We start from the raw sequence: 14,295 nt of genomic DNA on the forward strand, positions 1-14,295 counted from the left end.
ACTATAGCTTACTTGTTGCACGCTCCTGAGACCGTCTTTTTCTCCAATTTCTCAGGAAATAAGGTTAATACTTGTTATTTACAGTTGTTGGAGACTTTCAGGCTTGAGGTACCCAAGTACTTGTGGGGCATCATCATCCTTTCTTACTTGATGGGTTGTCTTTGCAAAGCTTCTAGGTGGGACCAATCACATATTCTCGGGAATGTTGGTCTTCTTTAGGTATTACATAGTTTCCATATTTAAAAATTTGTTAGCTGTGTGTATAATGTCTTATTCATAATTCTTTTTTCCGGAGTCATGCGCTTACGACCATTTTAAAGCTTGAGGTCTTCTCTGGATAAAAAGTGACCTTTAGAGAAACCTAAGGGAGGAAGATATTTGTGACGGACCAGAAAATTACGCTTTTGGCGCGTTTCCCCATAGGTCGTAACTTGCCCGATGCGCCATGATGAAGCTACGATCCGGGCCTCAAAGCTAGGAAAATGCACACTCATTTTCCCTCGCAAGCATGCTCAGCGAGCATGACGCGTAAAACTTAGCTTCCACACCGTTCCAACTTACCCTTGCTCTGCGGAGGGTTTATTAAATAAACCAAAAAATTTCTTAAAACGGCAAAAACGACCTTTTGAGGCCCTAAACGATAAAATTTGGCTAAATTCTGGTGACCGACATGTCTTGATCTTTGGGACGTTTCCCATCGAAATTGACTCCTCTTGAGATAAGTTCCGACACTCGGGTTTTTAGCCTCCAGATAGGCTAGCTATAGCTTGCTCTTTGTAGCTTGATAGGAAGTATGAGCATCCACTTGTTGGCATGCAACTAAGCCTCATCAAGCTTGACCTTAATCATCTCTTGCATCGAGATACCGAGCTTAGATGATATGAGGGGCCAATCTTCCGCAATCATCTCGCAATTAGATGATATGCGCGACAACGTGCTGGACCGGCAATGCTGCAACTCATTGCGGCTGCCTACGTGCCCTTCCCTACTCTAAAGGGATCAAGCACAGACCGTAGTTCATTGACGAAGGGACAAAAGCTTAACCAACTCGTTTGCAAGGCCGTAGCCTAGCAATAATGGTAATGGCCTGGTCCGTAGGCCATTCCGCCAAGATGCACAATGATTATGCATCATCGGGTCCGCGACATGGAATAGTGATGCCTACGCATCAAATGCTCTCCTCGCAAGGCTACGCAACTATAAATGATCCTTAGGTATCATTTATACTCTTCCGGCTAAGCTATGAAGCTTACTTGGTACATAGTCCGCATATGCACCTTCAACCAACTATCCCTCCCTATATATGTCTTAATGGAATTTCTACAAGTATGGAAAGAAAATGACATGCCTGCTTCACTGTTCATCGCAATGATTGCGCGCAATGATCGTGCGACACTCGTTTGGCCAGCCCTCTCTGGCCTGATGCACAATGATTGTGCGATATTGGCTCTATGCCAATAGCCTTCGTAAGGCGCAATAATTACGCTGCAAGCTCAAGTACATCTACCCAACTGGCCTAGTGCATCATTTGATGCGAGATTTGGCTCTTGGTAAAATGCCAAACACAATGCGCCATTTTGGCGCAATATTGGCTTAAGCCAATATGCTTCTTACCACGCAACATAAGCTTTGGATGAAGCTTCATCACAAGAAAATGGCGCATCTTCTCCATGTGATAGGTTTCATAAACACCTTCATTTATATCTATAGTTTATGCTTTCTTTGCTATTTTTCTTGTAGAATATGTATCTTATGTTTGCTTTTGAGTATTTAGGGTCAATGGAGTCATTACGTGCAAAAGAAGGAAAAAACATCCATTTGGAGCGTAAAGGGCAGAACGAACAATGCACAGGCGAGTACACTTGGAGTCGGCTAATGTTGAGCTGGAAGAAGGTGAAGAATGGACTGTCAGTTCCCCAGAACTGACAGATGAGTTGAATAGAGAGTTAAGCTGTCGAATATTCGGAACTGGCAAGCCAAATAATTTCAGGTTGTATTATCAAAACTGCTGGATGCCGATATCAATTTCTACTCCTACACAGCCCTAAAAACAAGAGAAATGTTTGTCTTCTCGTTATTGTCCTTGTGAAATTCAGAGCTGAGAGACGGCTGCTGTCTGTGTAAAGAGATGGAGAAATGGGATTCAACTGAGAAATCAGGGAGATCGAGAGATGAAGATGTTGCTGCTAATAATCATCCAGTGGTTTAGTTGGTGATTTGTGATGGATCGATTACAGAAGAAATCAGAAGATTAGGTTTCGTTTGAGCAGAATTTGGGGATGATTGTTCTAAACTGAGATTGGGTTCGATTGAGAAGATGAAGCTTTCTGGATCGATATATTTAGAAGATGATGTCAAGAATGGGTTTGATTCTGTGAGTTTGAAGATTCAAATGAAGTTAGGGTTTGGTCGATTCATGGAACTAAGGAAGAAGAATTGAAGAAGAGGAGAAATAGCAGATGAGTTTTATTCAGAAGAAGGAATATAGGGTTTCAGGTGTTGGTGCTTTGCAAGAAGTAGCAGATGACTGAGTTACAGATGCTCATGGTAGTATGTTTGAATGGGATCTCAAGAACTGGAGGTGAAGGTCAGATGCAGTTGTTGATGACTGGAGAGTTAGGTTTGTGGAACAGCCGCAAATGCTAGTGATACCAGGCGGTGATTGAGCTGAAATGGCAGGTTGAAATGTGGTTGTTACAGGGTTGGATATGTGGGGGTATGAAGATACAGAGTTCTTAGATGTATGTTGGGTGCAACTAAGCTAGTTTGCAGCTGAAATTGGAAGGAAATGGAGTAGATGTTGATTATGCTGATGCTAGTGGAAATTGTAGTTACAAGGAAATGGTTGTATGTTGCTGGGTGGATTTTTAGAAGGGTTTCTTGAGCTTGTAATGAAGCAGCGGAAGGTGTTTTGATTATAGCAATGGAAGATGAATTCGACGGAGCTGTGCAAACATGGAGAATAGTTTGAGAAGCTAACTATTGTCACGGGTTTTGAGCTGCAGTGCAGGTGGTATTGAGAAGATTGTGTTGTTGGTGGTGCTACTGATTCAAGAAGGTGGGTTAACTTGGATTTGAAATTCCAGTGGAATCATCACTGAAGAGCAAGGAGATGGTGTTGTTGTCTGGCCTGAGAATCAGTTAGAAGTACAAATGGTGTTTGAGCTGATGGTGAATGTGTTGCAGAAGCTACAACTTTGGAGTAATGGGTTCAGTCAGCTGGAGTTGGGTTTGATTACAATGAAGTTGAACTTCAGTGCCTGTGGTACTGTGTGATAATGAGCTCGACAGTGTAGATGAATGCTTTCAAGCTTCAATAACACAAATCATTATCAGTTCATAGTTAGAGCACAACCACAGAGACAACCCCTTTCTCAATTTCTTCCTCATACTCAAACCCATCTCTAATTCTTCTCGTTCTTCCATTATTTCAACAACAACACAAATCAGATCCCCAATTCGAAATCCATTCTTCTGATTAAACTACAAGAGTTTCTTCATCTCCACTGAAACTAACCCATCTTCGATTGCAGCAACAACAACCTAATCTTCTTCCATTTGAATCTTCATCAACAACTGTCTTTATTCTCAATCTCTGAAACTCACAGTCATTTCTCTCGGTCTCAGACAGTGCAGGAGGGATAAAAGTAAGAGAAAATGATTTCTCTCAATTCTAGGAAAGGTGTAGAAATAATAATTGATATTGGCACCCGGCTTAAGTGGTTAAAGGGTAACCAGCTCATACATGGTTTGTCGGTTCCAGAGAACCGACAGCCTAGTTCTGCTCCAGCATGCTAAAAACACGGGGTGTTACAATATTGTTTTGGAGAGACCCAAAATAAGGGTAAAGAGAGAGAAATGGTCGACATGAGGAAAAGGTTGGACGCTTTGACAATCAAGGATATTGTGTTTGATTCATATTTGAGACTTGATGAAAATGGAGAATATGAAGTAGCTTTAGAGAATTTTCTGATGTGCCGACTTACTTTCGACCTTTGTTTAACCCAACTGGTTTCGTCATTTTAGATCCTCGTAAAACGCTCTCTCAATCGGTATTGTCCAGAAAAGAGTACCCCAGAACACTCATTTTAAACCGAGCATACCAAACTTCCTTTTTACTGAGAAGGATGTCAAATTGTCCTATGAATCATTACCGACGATCGATCATGGGAGTGTTCGCTCTGAAGAAGTAAAATAAATGAGTAGAATAGGGCTTCAAGATTTTCATGGCACTTCCGATGCGGATGCGGGTCACGTGGAATGGTATCAAGAGTGATCTCATCCTTATTGGGAAAATATGGATGCAGAAGTGAGGAAACACCAAACAATGAAATCAAGTTCGAAGAATGATGAACAAATATGAAATGATGGTACGTACACTATTAATTTGATGTTTTTGTATGTTTTTTAAAAATTATATAAGAAATAATTAGAGTTCATGTATTTGATATAAGAATAGGTTGAACGAGTTAAGTGGTTGGTCAAGGACATGAACTACAACATTGATGCAATTGAGATGTTAACAATGGCTGACAAAGAGTACTCCAGAATCGAGTTAAGGATTTACCACAGCCTAACAAACGAGGTTTATATGTTTATGAATATGACCAACCAAGGGGTACCAAGAGAGGTAGGTCTTCTTCATCTAGCGAGGACTCGGATGACTTAGATAGTCCCTCTGATGAGCATGTTAAGTCAAATGTCATCGTGCAAAGGCAAGAAAAAAGGGTAAGTAGTGGAGGTCAAAGTGGACATGATCCAGGTGGTATAGGTCATAGTAGTAGTGGAAAAGGTGGTAAAAATTAAAGTGGTTGTGGTTGAGATGGACGTGGTTGAGGTGGTAAAATTCAAGTTGTGAAACAGGTTGCGGAAGATGTTGGGGAAGAGGTTGAGGATTCCTATGACGCATCGGGATCTGGTGAGGATTCTGATGAGTGAATTAAGGAGATGTGGTGGATATTTTGCCGAATTTTTATTGTCTAAGAGTTTGATTATTAGTAGTTTGGTAGTTGGTAATGAATATGGAAGGATATATTGCAATTTCTTTTCAATTATCAACTTAGCGTATATGAGCGTATATTAATGAATTTTTAATATTTTCATATGTCTAAATCTAAGTACAATGATTAAAAATCAACGTTATGGAAATTCATGGGTGGTTACGGCTAGGTCAATTTTTCACAGAACCTATCCATAACCGCTTATAGATACTTAGCAAAAAAACACATCGACATCTCGGCTGGATTTTCTAGCCATAGGTACAAAAACAGTTGGGTTATCCAACTATGCATGCGTTATACGGTTCAGTATCCTACCCGTAATTGCCTATGTGGTTATCTTTACGGTTAAGAGTCACCTAGTCGTCACTTTTTCTGTAAACCCCAAAAAAATTTGAATCTCCAATACGGTTAGTTATAATGGCCGTGTAACCCTTTTACGATTAGGATTCCGAGCCGTAAATCTGACATAAAGTCAGAACTATGTTTTATGGCTTGGATTCCTAACCGTGATTCTAAAATTGCCAAAACCAACAGGTTCATACTTTCTTACGGCTAGGTCAATATATCCATTTCCCAACCGTAAGTATCAGAATTTTTTTATAGAACATCCTATTGGCAATTTTTTGAATTTTGAAAAAAGATCCGCTAGAAGACTAATTTATAAACCATTGAAGAACAATATAGTCGTTCAACCACTTATTTATATTTGAAATAAGTCCACCTACATATAACCACACATCCCAAATCAAAATCGTACCTTCTACATCAATAATCTCCTCCAAAACTCTTATAATCTTAATGCAATATTTTCAAAAATGGATAACCCAGCTTTACTTCGGATGAAGACTTGTCTCTTTGCAAAATTTTGTACTATGTTATCCAAATAGGGGAGAAGAACGAAGGCAAGGTGGTTTAGTGCATGAGTGTTAGTTATTGGAGAAAGATTTTGACATTTTCTGTAGTGAAACATGTAACCTTAATAACCGTGATGTAATTGAATTGTATCTTTGGTTTGGAGACTTACGCAAAAAAGTTGAGGAATATATAACTTTACTTTATTTATGCAAGCAACTTCGACTTAGAGTTGAAACTGATGTTGAAGTCGTAGCTCAAGCTAGAAAGGAATGGAAAAATGGAACACAGAGCTCATTCCGTTATCATCAAAGACTTCTTAATATATCATAGGGGATGCTATTAAATCCAAATTTGTAATGCGGATCTAGTAAGTATATAATGTGTTGTAATATGGTTTAATTAATGAAAGTATTTCTACCTTTCAATCGTAGTATGTATATGTCGAAACTCTAAACATCTGAATCTACATATTCAATTACAAATGAAAATTTGCCTTCTAAACCTGTTAACCCAGCCGTAATACATACTCAGGTGATTCTGGCCTTAATTACGACCATAAGTTCTTCACTTCTCATCCGTTAAGCTCCTTTACGACTGGGATCTTATCAATTACCAGCCATAATTCTTTATTTATGGCTTGGAGACCTCAAATTCCAAACTGTAAATCGAACTCACGATCGGGTCAGTGTTTTATCCTAGCAGTAACCGCAAAAAAATCCAGATTTTTTCCTCGATTTTTAACGGATTTGATATTGAAAGTTAAGCATAAGATTCTCCTGAATATTTTAAGGATATGTTTCATCATTTTTTTTTCAAGGTTTTCAAGAAAGTTAATCAAAATCATCATTCTCCTTCGTCTAAATCAGAAAAATAAGATTGGTTAATTAATCAATACACTAAGCATAATTAATTATCATTACCCTTCATGACCCTTTTACGTCGTTTACTACTCTTTTCTGTCTTTTAGTCAGCCTTAAAATCCATCCAAAACGGCTAGGTTCCGATAAACTTAGAAAAAAGGAAATAATACTTTTTAGGCCATTTACAGTTTTAATAATAAGATTCTATAACTTAACTTTTTTGTTTCTAGAAGTCGTTTTAAAATTTCATGTCCAAACTGATTTCTTACTTTTTGACTTTCAGAAGTCAAAAAATAACTTCTAAGTGTGCATCCAAACGCGCTATAGTCAGAATGAAACATATTTTGCTTTACAAAAAGTTAACTTTTTGTTTCTAGAAGACGTTTTAAAATTTCATGTCCAAACTGATTTCTTATTTTTTGATTTTTAAAAGTCAAAAAATAACTTCTAAGTGTGCATCCAAACACACTATAATCATTTGCCACAATGGATCCAGTAAGGCTGTAACAGCGTAATTAATTAGTCTTTTCTAATGCAGCCTTCTTTCGTCGTAAAAAAGAAAATCCAACCACACATTCATAAAAACCCATTAGTTTGGATCCCTGATTTAGGGGGAAGGAATTACGTGGGGGGTGGGTGGGGGGTGGGGGGAATAATTTAAAACCAACCGTACCTTTTTGATAGGTGATGACCTCAGAAGAAGAATAACAGACACACGCTTTTATTCAAACTGAAAACTTGTGTGAGTGGGTTTTCCCGCTCTCTTCCTCCCCTCTCCCCATGTAAATTGACAGAATGGAACTGCCATAGATTCAATTCTCCACAGAACGCCTTCTCCAAGTTTATTAGCATTAGAGAAATGATATAACTAATATCTAAAATTATAAGTGGATTCAGAACTGTTGCAATACTTCCCTGAGATACCTGCAATTACACCTTACGCGGCTGATTCCATAAGTCAGACAATCCCAGTACCAAGAACTTTGGAAAAGGATAAACATATAAGGGTCACAAGATGACAACGGCACGGTCGTCGACACCGATCCAACATTAAACCATAACATCACTAACAAACTTTTATTAAAAATATCTATAAACTCTTTAAGAAACAAATTCAAGTTCATCAAAGAAACAATTCCCAGAACGACAATTATCCGTACTAATATCAATGGCAAACAAATTAATTAACTTTTCACAAGCCAAAGCACCCGCAAATGGACTGGTGCCTGCAAGATTCCAGCTCCACGTTTTTATGTGGTAAATGTCGACCACATTACCCATTATAAATGACCGACACTACCTTTTATTGCAGGTGCTCTCTGTAATATAATCATTAAGATTTACCTGTGGCACTTCCTCGCGGTAAAAGCCTCTCTGTTGATCTGCTTTGAATCCACATCTTCATTCTATCCTCAACTTGACCGTACCACTCGGTGGAATATCACTCTTAACATGTTTCAAAAACCATAGGTTATCAGTTTTGGGAGGCAGCGGACAGTTCTCCTTCAAACGAAGACCGATAAAATGGTTTCCTTCAACGAATCCCATGACAACCTTTCGATTCTTGATACCCTTGCGCATTTTAACGAGAGTTGGTACAAATGTGTAACTCATGTCACGATTGATGTAGTACACTGCACAAGAAAATGTCTCCGCTATCACAAATCCACATTTTGGCATAAGTATCCATCGATCAGAGGGGACAATATGTTTACCGCCAGGAAGCACTAAATATTCATCTTTGGAAATAGGTCGTATACAGTTAACCAATTCCACAAATTCTTCATCCGTCATCATTTTCTTATACATATTTTGATTTTTCAAGAGATTGGTAACCATCTTGTCTCTTACATAACTGATGGGATCAAGTTCTCCTACCTCAAGGCTACCCTTTAAACCCAACGCCTCAACCACGACATGGAATCCACAATTTCCATCTTTTGCAACATCCTCCGTCGATAAAATAAAAGGAAGAAAATGATCTGGCATGTCCTTTAAGTAATGATGGTTCAGAAAGTAATGATGTTGGTGAACTTCTTTTTCCCGTACCTTTGGCGCCACCTTTACAGGAGGATATAACATCGCAATCCTTTCATGTAACGAAGGAAGCCTAGTTGCCTCTTTCTTTTTGGTTGTTGGCCGACCTTTGGGTGTCTCATTCACTGTTGGCTCAGATTTTGTAATAGTATGCGGGTAAATGATTTCTTTTAAACTTGCTTCGGTCACTTGTTTCCCACTCTCGGAAGCCTTCTCCCACTTCTTTTGGACATCCGTGAAAACATCCATTTCTTGCAAGGATTGTTTTCCTTCTTCTCTTGGAGGTGGCTTAAATGTCAAGTGCCTCCAAAAAGGATCAACCGGATGGGGATTACTTTGCCAGCCCTCCGGAAGTTTCTTATCATATGTGAACAAGGTAGTCCCATGGTCGTCGTCACCTTGCATATACAACTACCATCCTCCCAGCCAATGTTAGTCCAAATTTCATATCCTCTAACATTTGGTTAATAACATACCATGAGACGTTGTAGACAATTTTCTTTAAGAATGGGTAATTAGGATAATGAGTCCTGCTACGAATTAAACTCTCCTGGAAATCCCTTTCGATTCTTGTTCTATCGCCCTCGAACATTGAATGTATCGCTTTCCAAACGGTAACAAGGTTTCCTTTTGTGGTTAGGAGTTCACCCTTCAGTCTTTTATGAGAACTCTCCACTGTCCTAGTAGCTTGATTGTTGCAGTGTTTCACTTGACAAGTCCAAGCAGCCACAAACTTTTCTTTGTGTTTATCCAACCACTGTTTGTTACAATACGATACCGCTTTAACATCTTCTTTAGAGTGAAATTTCTGCAAGTACAAATTTGTTTGAACTTCAACATGTTTGTCTATTCGAGACAATGTGTTCGACCAAAATAATTAAAATTTTCAACTTACCTCATCTTCATCGGGAATAAAGTAACAAGAGTAATCCTCAGGATACAGCTGAATAAGGAGATAGGGGAAACATGAAATTTAAGTGAGAAAAAATCTTGGTTAACATCAAAGAATTTGCAAAAATATGCTATATCTGAATTGTTTTGCAAAGAAAAGTTTGCTCTTTTAAATTTCAGTTACGAACCTTCGCATAAATATAAAGAGGCTAAAACTGAAATTTAAGCGACAACGAGCGAGATACTTTCGATCAATTTTTTTTGTATAAATTATAAGATAAAGAGATCAAAACTGAACTACGTATCTCCGTCTGATGTAGAAACGGCATAAAAAAACTTACCAGTCCCATATCTTCATCTTGTTCATTCGAAGGAACCGCACAATCCTCTTTCCCATTACTTAAATCATCAAATGTTATATAATCCACTAGCATTTCATCCTCTTCCATTAATACAAAATCACCACTGAGTTTTCATGAAACTGACCTAGCTTCTCAAAAACGAAAAATGAAACTGACCTAGGGTTTTCTTAATTGCCTCTTTTAAGTGCTTTTCTCAAGGAGGGAAAGAAGTTAGTGGGCCAGTCTTGGTATTTAACCTTTCAATTTATAAGTGATAACTTCAGTTTTTTCTTATAACCATGCTGAGTCACGTAATTCTTCTCCCCCCACCCCAACCCACCCCAAATCACGATTCTTAGTTCGAAGAGTTACAACCGGGAAACGTCACCACTACGGTGCACGAAATATTGTAATTTTTGGATAACTACAAAATACAAATAGTAAAAATAAAAAGGCCCAAATAAAAACAATCTATCAGTTGTTTTTTTCTCCCGTGGGGGTGATCATGACTCGTGAGATCCGTATGACTAGCTGATGATGGCGTATTCGTTTCTGGACCGTTTATATTTACACGGAAACCAAGATTGATGGTTGTGGGCCCAATAAATCAAGGTTTTAGTGAGGTGTCAAGTTGTTATATGCCTCTTGAGCTGAGTCTTCAACCGACCTACTGTTTATCAGCCTTAATTAATTAATTTATTTATAGAATTTTAATATATTAAGGAAATTGTTTGTTTTTTAGAAATACATTGTTTTTCATCTTCTTTATTTTGTTGAGAGACGTGAGAGAAGGAAACAAACAAAAGGGTAAAAAAAAAAAAAAAGGAACCCTAATTATTAGGGCAACAAAACATCTTTCTTCTAGAACCTCAACCACAACCACCGCCTCCTTCGTTTTCCTTTTCTAAATCTGAAACCCTAAAATTATAGAAATCCTATCCCCTCTACAACCATCAAAATCTGTATGTGTTTTTTTAAAATAAGTTTTGTATCATAAGCTATTTTGTGTATAAGATTTTAACGATTTTTTTTCCGGTCACCGGCAGATCTAGATCCGAACCACAGTTTTTTCTTCTTCTGTGATTTCTGAGTTGTTTTTTTGATTTTCTTCATCATCATGGTTGTTAATGGAAGACCTATCAAAAGGATGAAGAGAAGAGTTACTGCAGATCTAAAAGATTTCTTGACTTTTCCGTCTGCTTCCGATAAGTTTTCCGGTGAGTTCGACGGTCCATTCCGATCTAATATCCTTTCGTTTTTAAAAAACTATGCTCAAATTTCTCCACCAGTTTGTCTATTCCCACACTTGCTGGTTTGGCAGATTACCTTTCGAATCGGTAACTTAAAAGAAGATCCAGATTCAACACCTGCTGTTGTAACCTTAGATGTTGTTGAAGAAGATGTTCCTAAATCCAGATCTGTCTATTGCGATAACTGCAAAGTTGTTGGTGAGTTAACTCACTGTATTCCTTGTCCGATTTCTTCTTTCTTTTGTTTTTCTCCGGCGCCGGGATCCGACCCTTGATGTGATGATAGTCAACGATTCGTTAATTTTTAGGAAATTGTTTTCCAGTGGGCCAACAACGAATTATCTTACCTAATCAGAAGACATGCCACCTATATTACCTTATCCTTGTCATCTTTCCATAGATTAAAAGATTCGATCTGTGCCAGAACTCTAACACGCAACACGTGTACTCTGACTTATTGACTTAGTCAACCCTGTTGACTCCTGACTAAAAATAGTGGGACCCAATTAGAACTCCATGGCGCTACATAAATCATGAAAATTTTTAAATAAAAATCCAGGGTGACAATTCTTTTCCGTTTTACAACTCTGATAAATTTGATGCTTATATTTTCAGGTTGGAGTGGACATCCAGTATGTGCCAAGCGTTACCATTTCATAATTAGGTCAGGACTATACGGTTCAACCGATGGGTGCAGTAAACCATGTGCCAGCTGTGGTGATATACTGCAACTTCCTGATTCTAGGTGCAAGTCATGTAATTATGTGATGACTAAAGATGAACTGGAAGACTGGGTTTATCTGCAGTTGGGAACAACAACGCATCTGTTGCATGGTGTTGTGCATTCAAATGGTTTTGGTCACCTTCTTAGAGTCAATGGTAAAGAAGGAGGATCAAAGCTACTCTCTGGATGTGATATCATGAATTTCTGGGACCGATTATGTACCACACTCAGAGTCAGGTTAGGAATTTTTCACTTGTATGCTTTCACAATAATAATTGTTAGTATTAGTGAAATCTACTTCGAGATTGTATATCATTTTTCAAGATTAAGCAACTTCCTCAGGCTTAAAATGCTTTAGTATTCAACCTGAACAGTTAGGGTAAAAGCTTATCCAACTTCTTTCTTTTTTATTTACATATTCTCTCCCATTCAAAACAGGAAGATCAGTGTAATGGATGTCTCAAGAAAGTACGGTTTGGAGTATCGTCTGCTTCATGCTATTACCAATGGGAATCCTTGGTATGGTGGATGGGGTTATGAGTTTGGTGCTGGAAGCTTTGCACTCACAGCTGATACTTATAAAAAATCAGTAGAGAACCTGTCCAAGATACCCCTTTCCCTATTTTACTCCGAATCGCGCAAGCCTAGAACCCGATTGCATAGTGTCATATCTTTCTATCAATCATTGTCAGAGACTCAACTGTTAACTCTGAGCGACTTGTTTTGCTTTTTGATGAGGCTGATCCGAAATGCTGACCAGCAGTCACCAGCTGATACTGATAAGAAGCCCAGGAATTCTTCCTCATGGACCAAAGAGGATAGTGAGCATGTCGAACAGGCCATGATCAAGGTTCTTCGAGCTGTTGGTAGGGACCGATGGGTTTCCTGGCGCTCTCTTAAAGGTGCTTTGTACAGAATAGCATCATCAGAGCTTCTTGATTACTGCCTAAAGGATTTGGGAGGAAAATTGGTTCAAGAAGGCATGGTTTATTCTCGTTGCAACCCTGATACTGATGCTTTGGAATATAGGTATGCCAGTAGGAAACCTCTCTTTTTTTCTTCACTCGTTCTCAATTCAACAACTACTCGATCTTACTTTTCGAGCCCTAATTCCTTTTTGCAGGTTCAACACAAGTCAGGACATTTCTGAGGACATGAGAAGTGAAATTGCAAAAAGCCCAACAAAAGACCATCTCTTACGTGACTTGAAATTTCTTTACGCCTCCCTGTTAGACCCCAAAACAATGGTATGTGACAGACCCATAAGAACAAGTGAAATTGCAAAAAGCTCAGCAGCGAAGCTCCTCGATTGCAAACAGTTTGTGAAAGATTACAAACCTGAGAAGATCGACGTGGTGAACCCTTTTACTGTCCGTGTTTTATGTGAGGTGGAGCTTATTGACCACCCCAAAGACTACGCAGCTCCACCACCTGAATTGATCCTTTTGGCCTCGAATGCAACATTAGCAGATATCAAGACCGAGGCAGCAAAAGCTTTCCAGTTAGTGTATCTTATGTTTCAAAGGTTCAAAGTTGAGGAAGTTATTAGCCCAGTTACTGATCAATTTAAAAATGAGTCAAGTTCCCTGATACGAGTACAAGGGAGGTGCCGTGGAAACCTTGTCCATCTCTTTGGAACGGAGAGAGGACTTGATGAATGGACTGTGAGTTGTGTGTGTGGAGCCACTGATGATGATGGTGAGAGAATGCTTGCATGTGATGGGTGTGAAGTATGGCAGCATACAAGATGTGCTGGTATCAATGACTCTGATGCAGTCCCAGATCAATTTGTCTGTGGTAGATGCGCTAACCTTCTAAACTCTTCTCTTCCCACAAGTGGCATTTACAGCTGCAAGGATGAAATTGTCTCCGATGATAAGTCCAGCAGGAGAGATGGAAAAAACCTAACAGCTGGTGTTCGATGAAGTTTCATTCTCTTAAATGTACAGTGGAAAAGGAAAAATGAGATGATCTTCTAGTTTGAATGTACAGGATGACCTAATGTGATATTCTCAATTTATCCGCTGTCTCTTTTTTATTCTACAATGGCTTTTTTATGGCTTTCAGAAAGAAAAAGGTGTCAGAAGATTTGATTAATTGTCTTTTGCGTTCTATCTAGTTTGCAAAGTTTCTTCTATATTGCTGAATCCTGAAAATTGTGAGTGCTAATCATATAATTGACAAAAGAAATAAAAGCAATTGATGGCTTAAGGAATATAATGAACGCACCTTTTCTTTTTTGATGCCGTTCTGTGGAGCAACTTGTTCTGAATAGCTGCCGCAACTGCGGTGTCCAAGTTCCTTGCACCTGGGGGGGAAATCCAGTCCCAAACTCCC

General features: G+C 38.7%; 3 protein-coding genes across 3 annotated transcripts; 1 reads left to right on the top strand and 2 right to left on the bottom strand.

Annotated features, from left to right (window-relative positions):
• Window positions 1–8,116: 8,116 nt before the first annotated feature.
• Window positions 8,117–9,001, bottom strand: LOC113333237. Its single transcript, XM_026579747.1, has one exon. It carries the CDS (start codon window positions 8,999–9,001, stop codon window positions 8,117–8,119), a length of 885 nt encoding a protein of 294 aa, XP_026435532.1.
• A 145-nt stretch (window positions 9,002–9,146) lies between these two features.
• Window positions 9,147–10,146, bottom strand: LOC113333239. Its single transcript, XM_026579749.1, has 3 exons — window positions 9,985–10,146; window positions 9,648–9,695; window positions 9,147–9,560 (listed from the first exon to the last, which is right to left on the bottom strand). The coding sequence occupies exons 1-3, from the start codon at window positions 10,090–10,092 to the stop codon at window positions 9,147–9,149; spliced, it is 570 nt and encodes a 189-aa protein (XP_026435534.1). The 5' UTR covers window positions 10,093–10,146.
• A 599-nt stretch (window positions 10,147–10,745) lies between these two features.
• LOC113332732 (PHD finger protein At1g33420-like) lies at window positions 10,746–14,072 on the top strand. The gene is made up of 4 exons (XM_026579240.1): window positions 10,746–11,432; window positions 11,850–12,195; window positions 12,397–12,987; window positions 13,082–14,072. Exons 1-4 carry the CDS (start codon window positions 11,102–11,104, stop codon window positions 13,881–13,883), a joined length of 2,070 nt encoding a protein of 689 aa, XP_026435025.1. The 5' UTR covers window positions 10,746–11,101; the 3' UTR covers window positions 13,884–14,072.
• Window positions 14,073–14,295: the final 223 nt, after the last annotated feature.

This window comes from Papaver somniferum, unplaced genomic scaffold (genome assembly GCF_003573695.1).
Source record: "Papaver somniferum cultivar HN1 unplaced genomic scaffold, ASM357369v1 unplaced-scaffold_132, whole genome shotgun sequence".
In the NCBI taxonomy this organism is placed as follows: domain Eukaryota; kingdom Viridiplantae; phylum Streptophyta; class Magnoliopsida; order Ranunculales; family Papaveraceae; genus Papaver; species Papaver somniferum.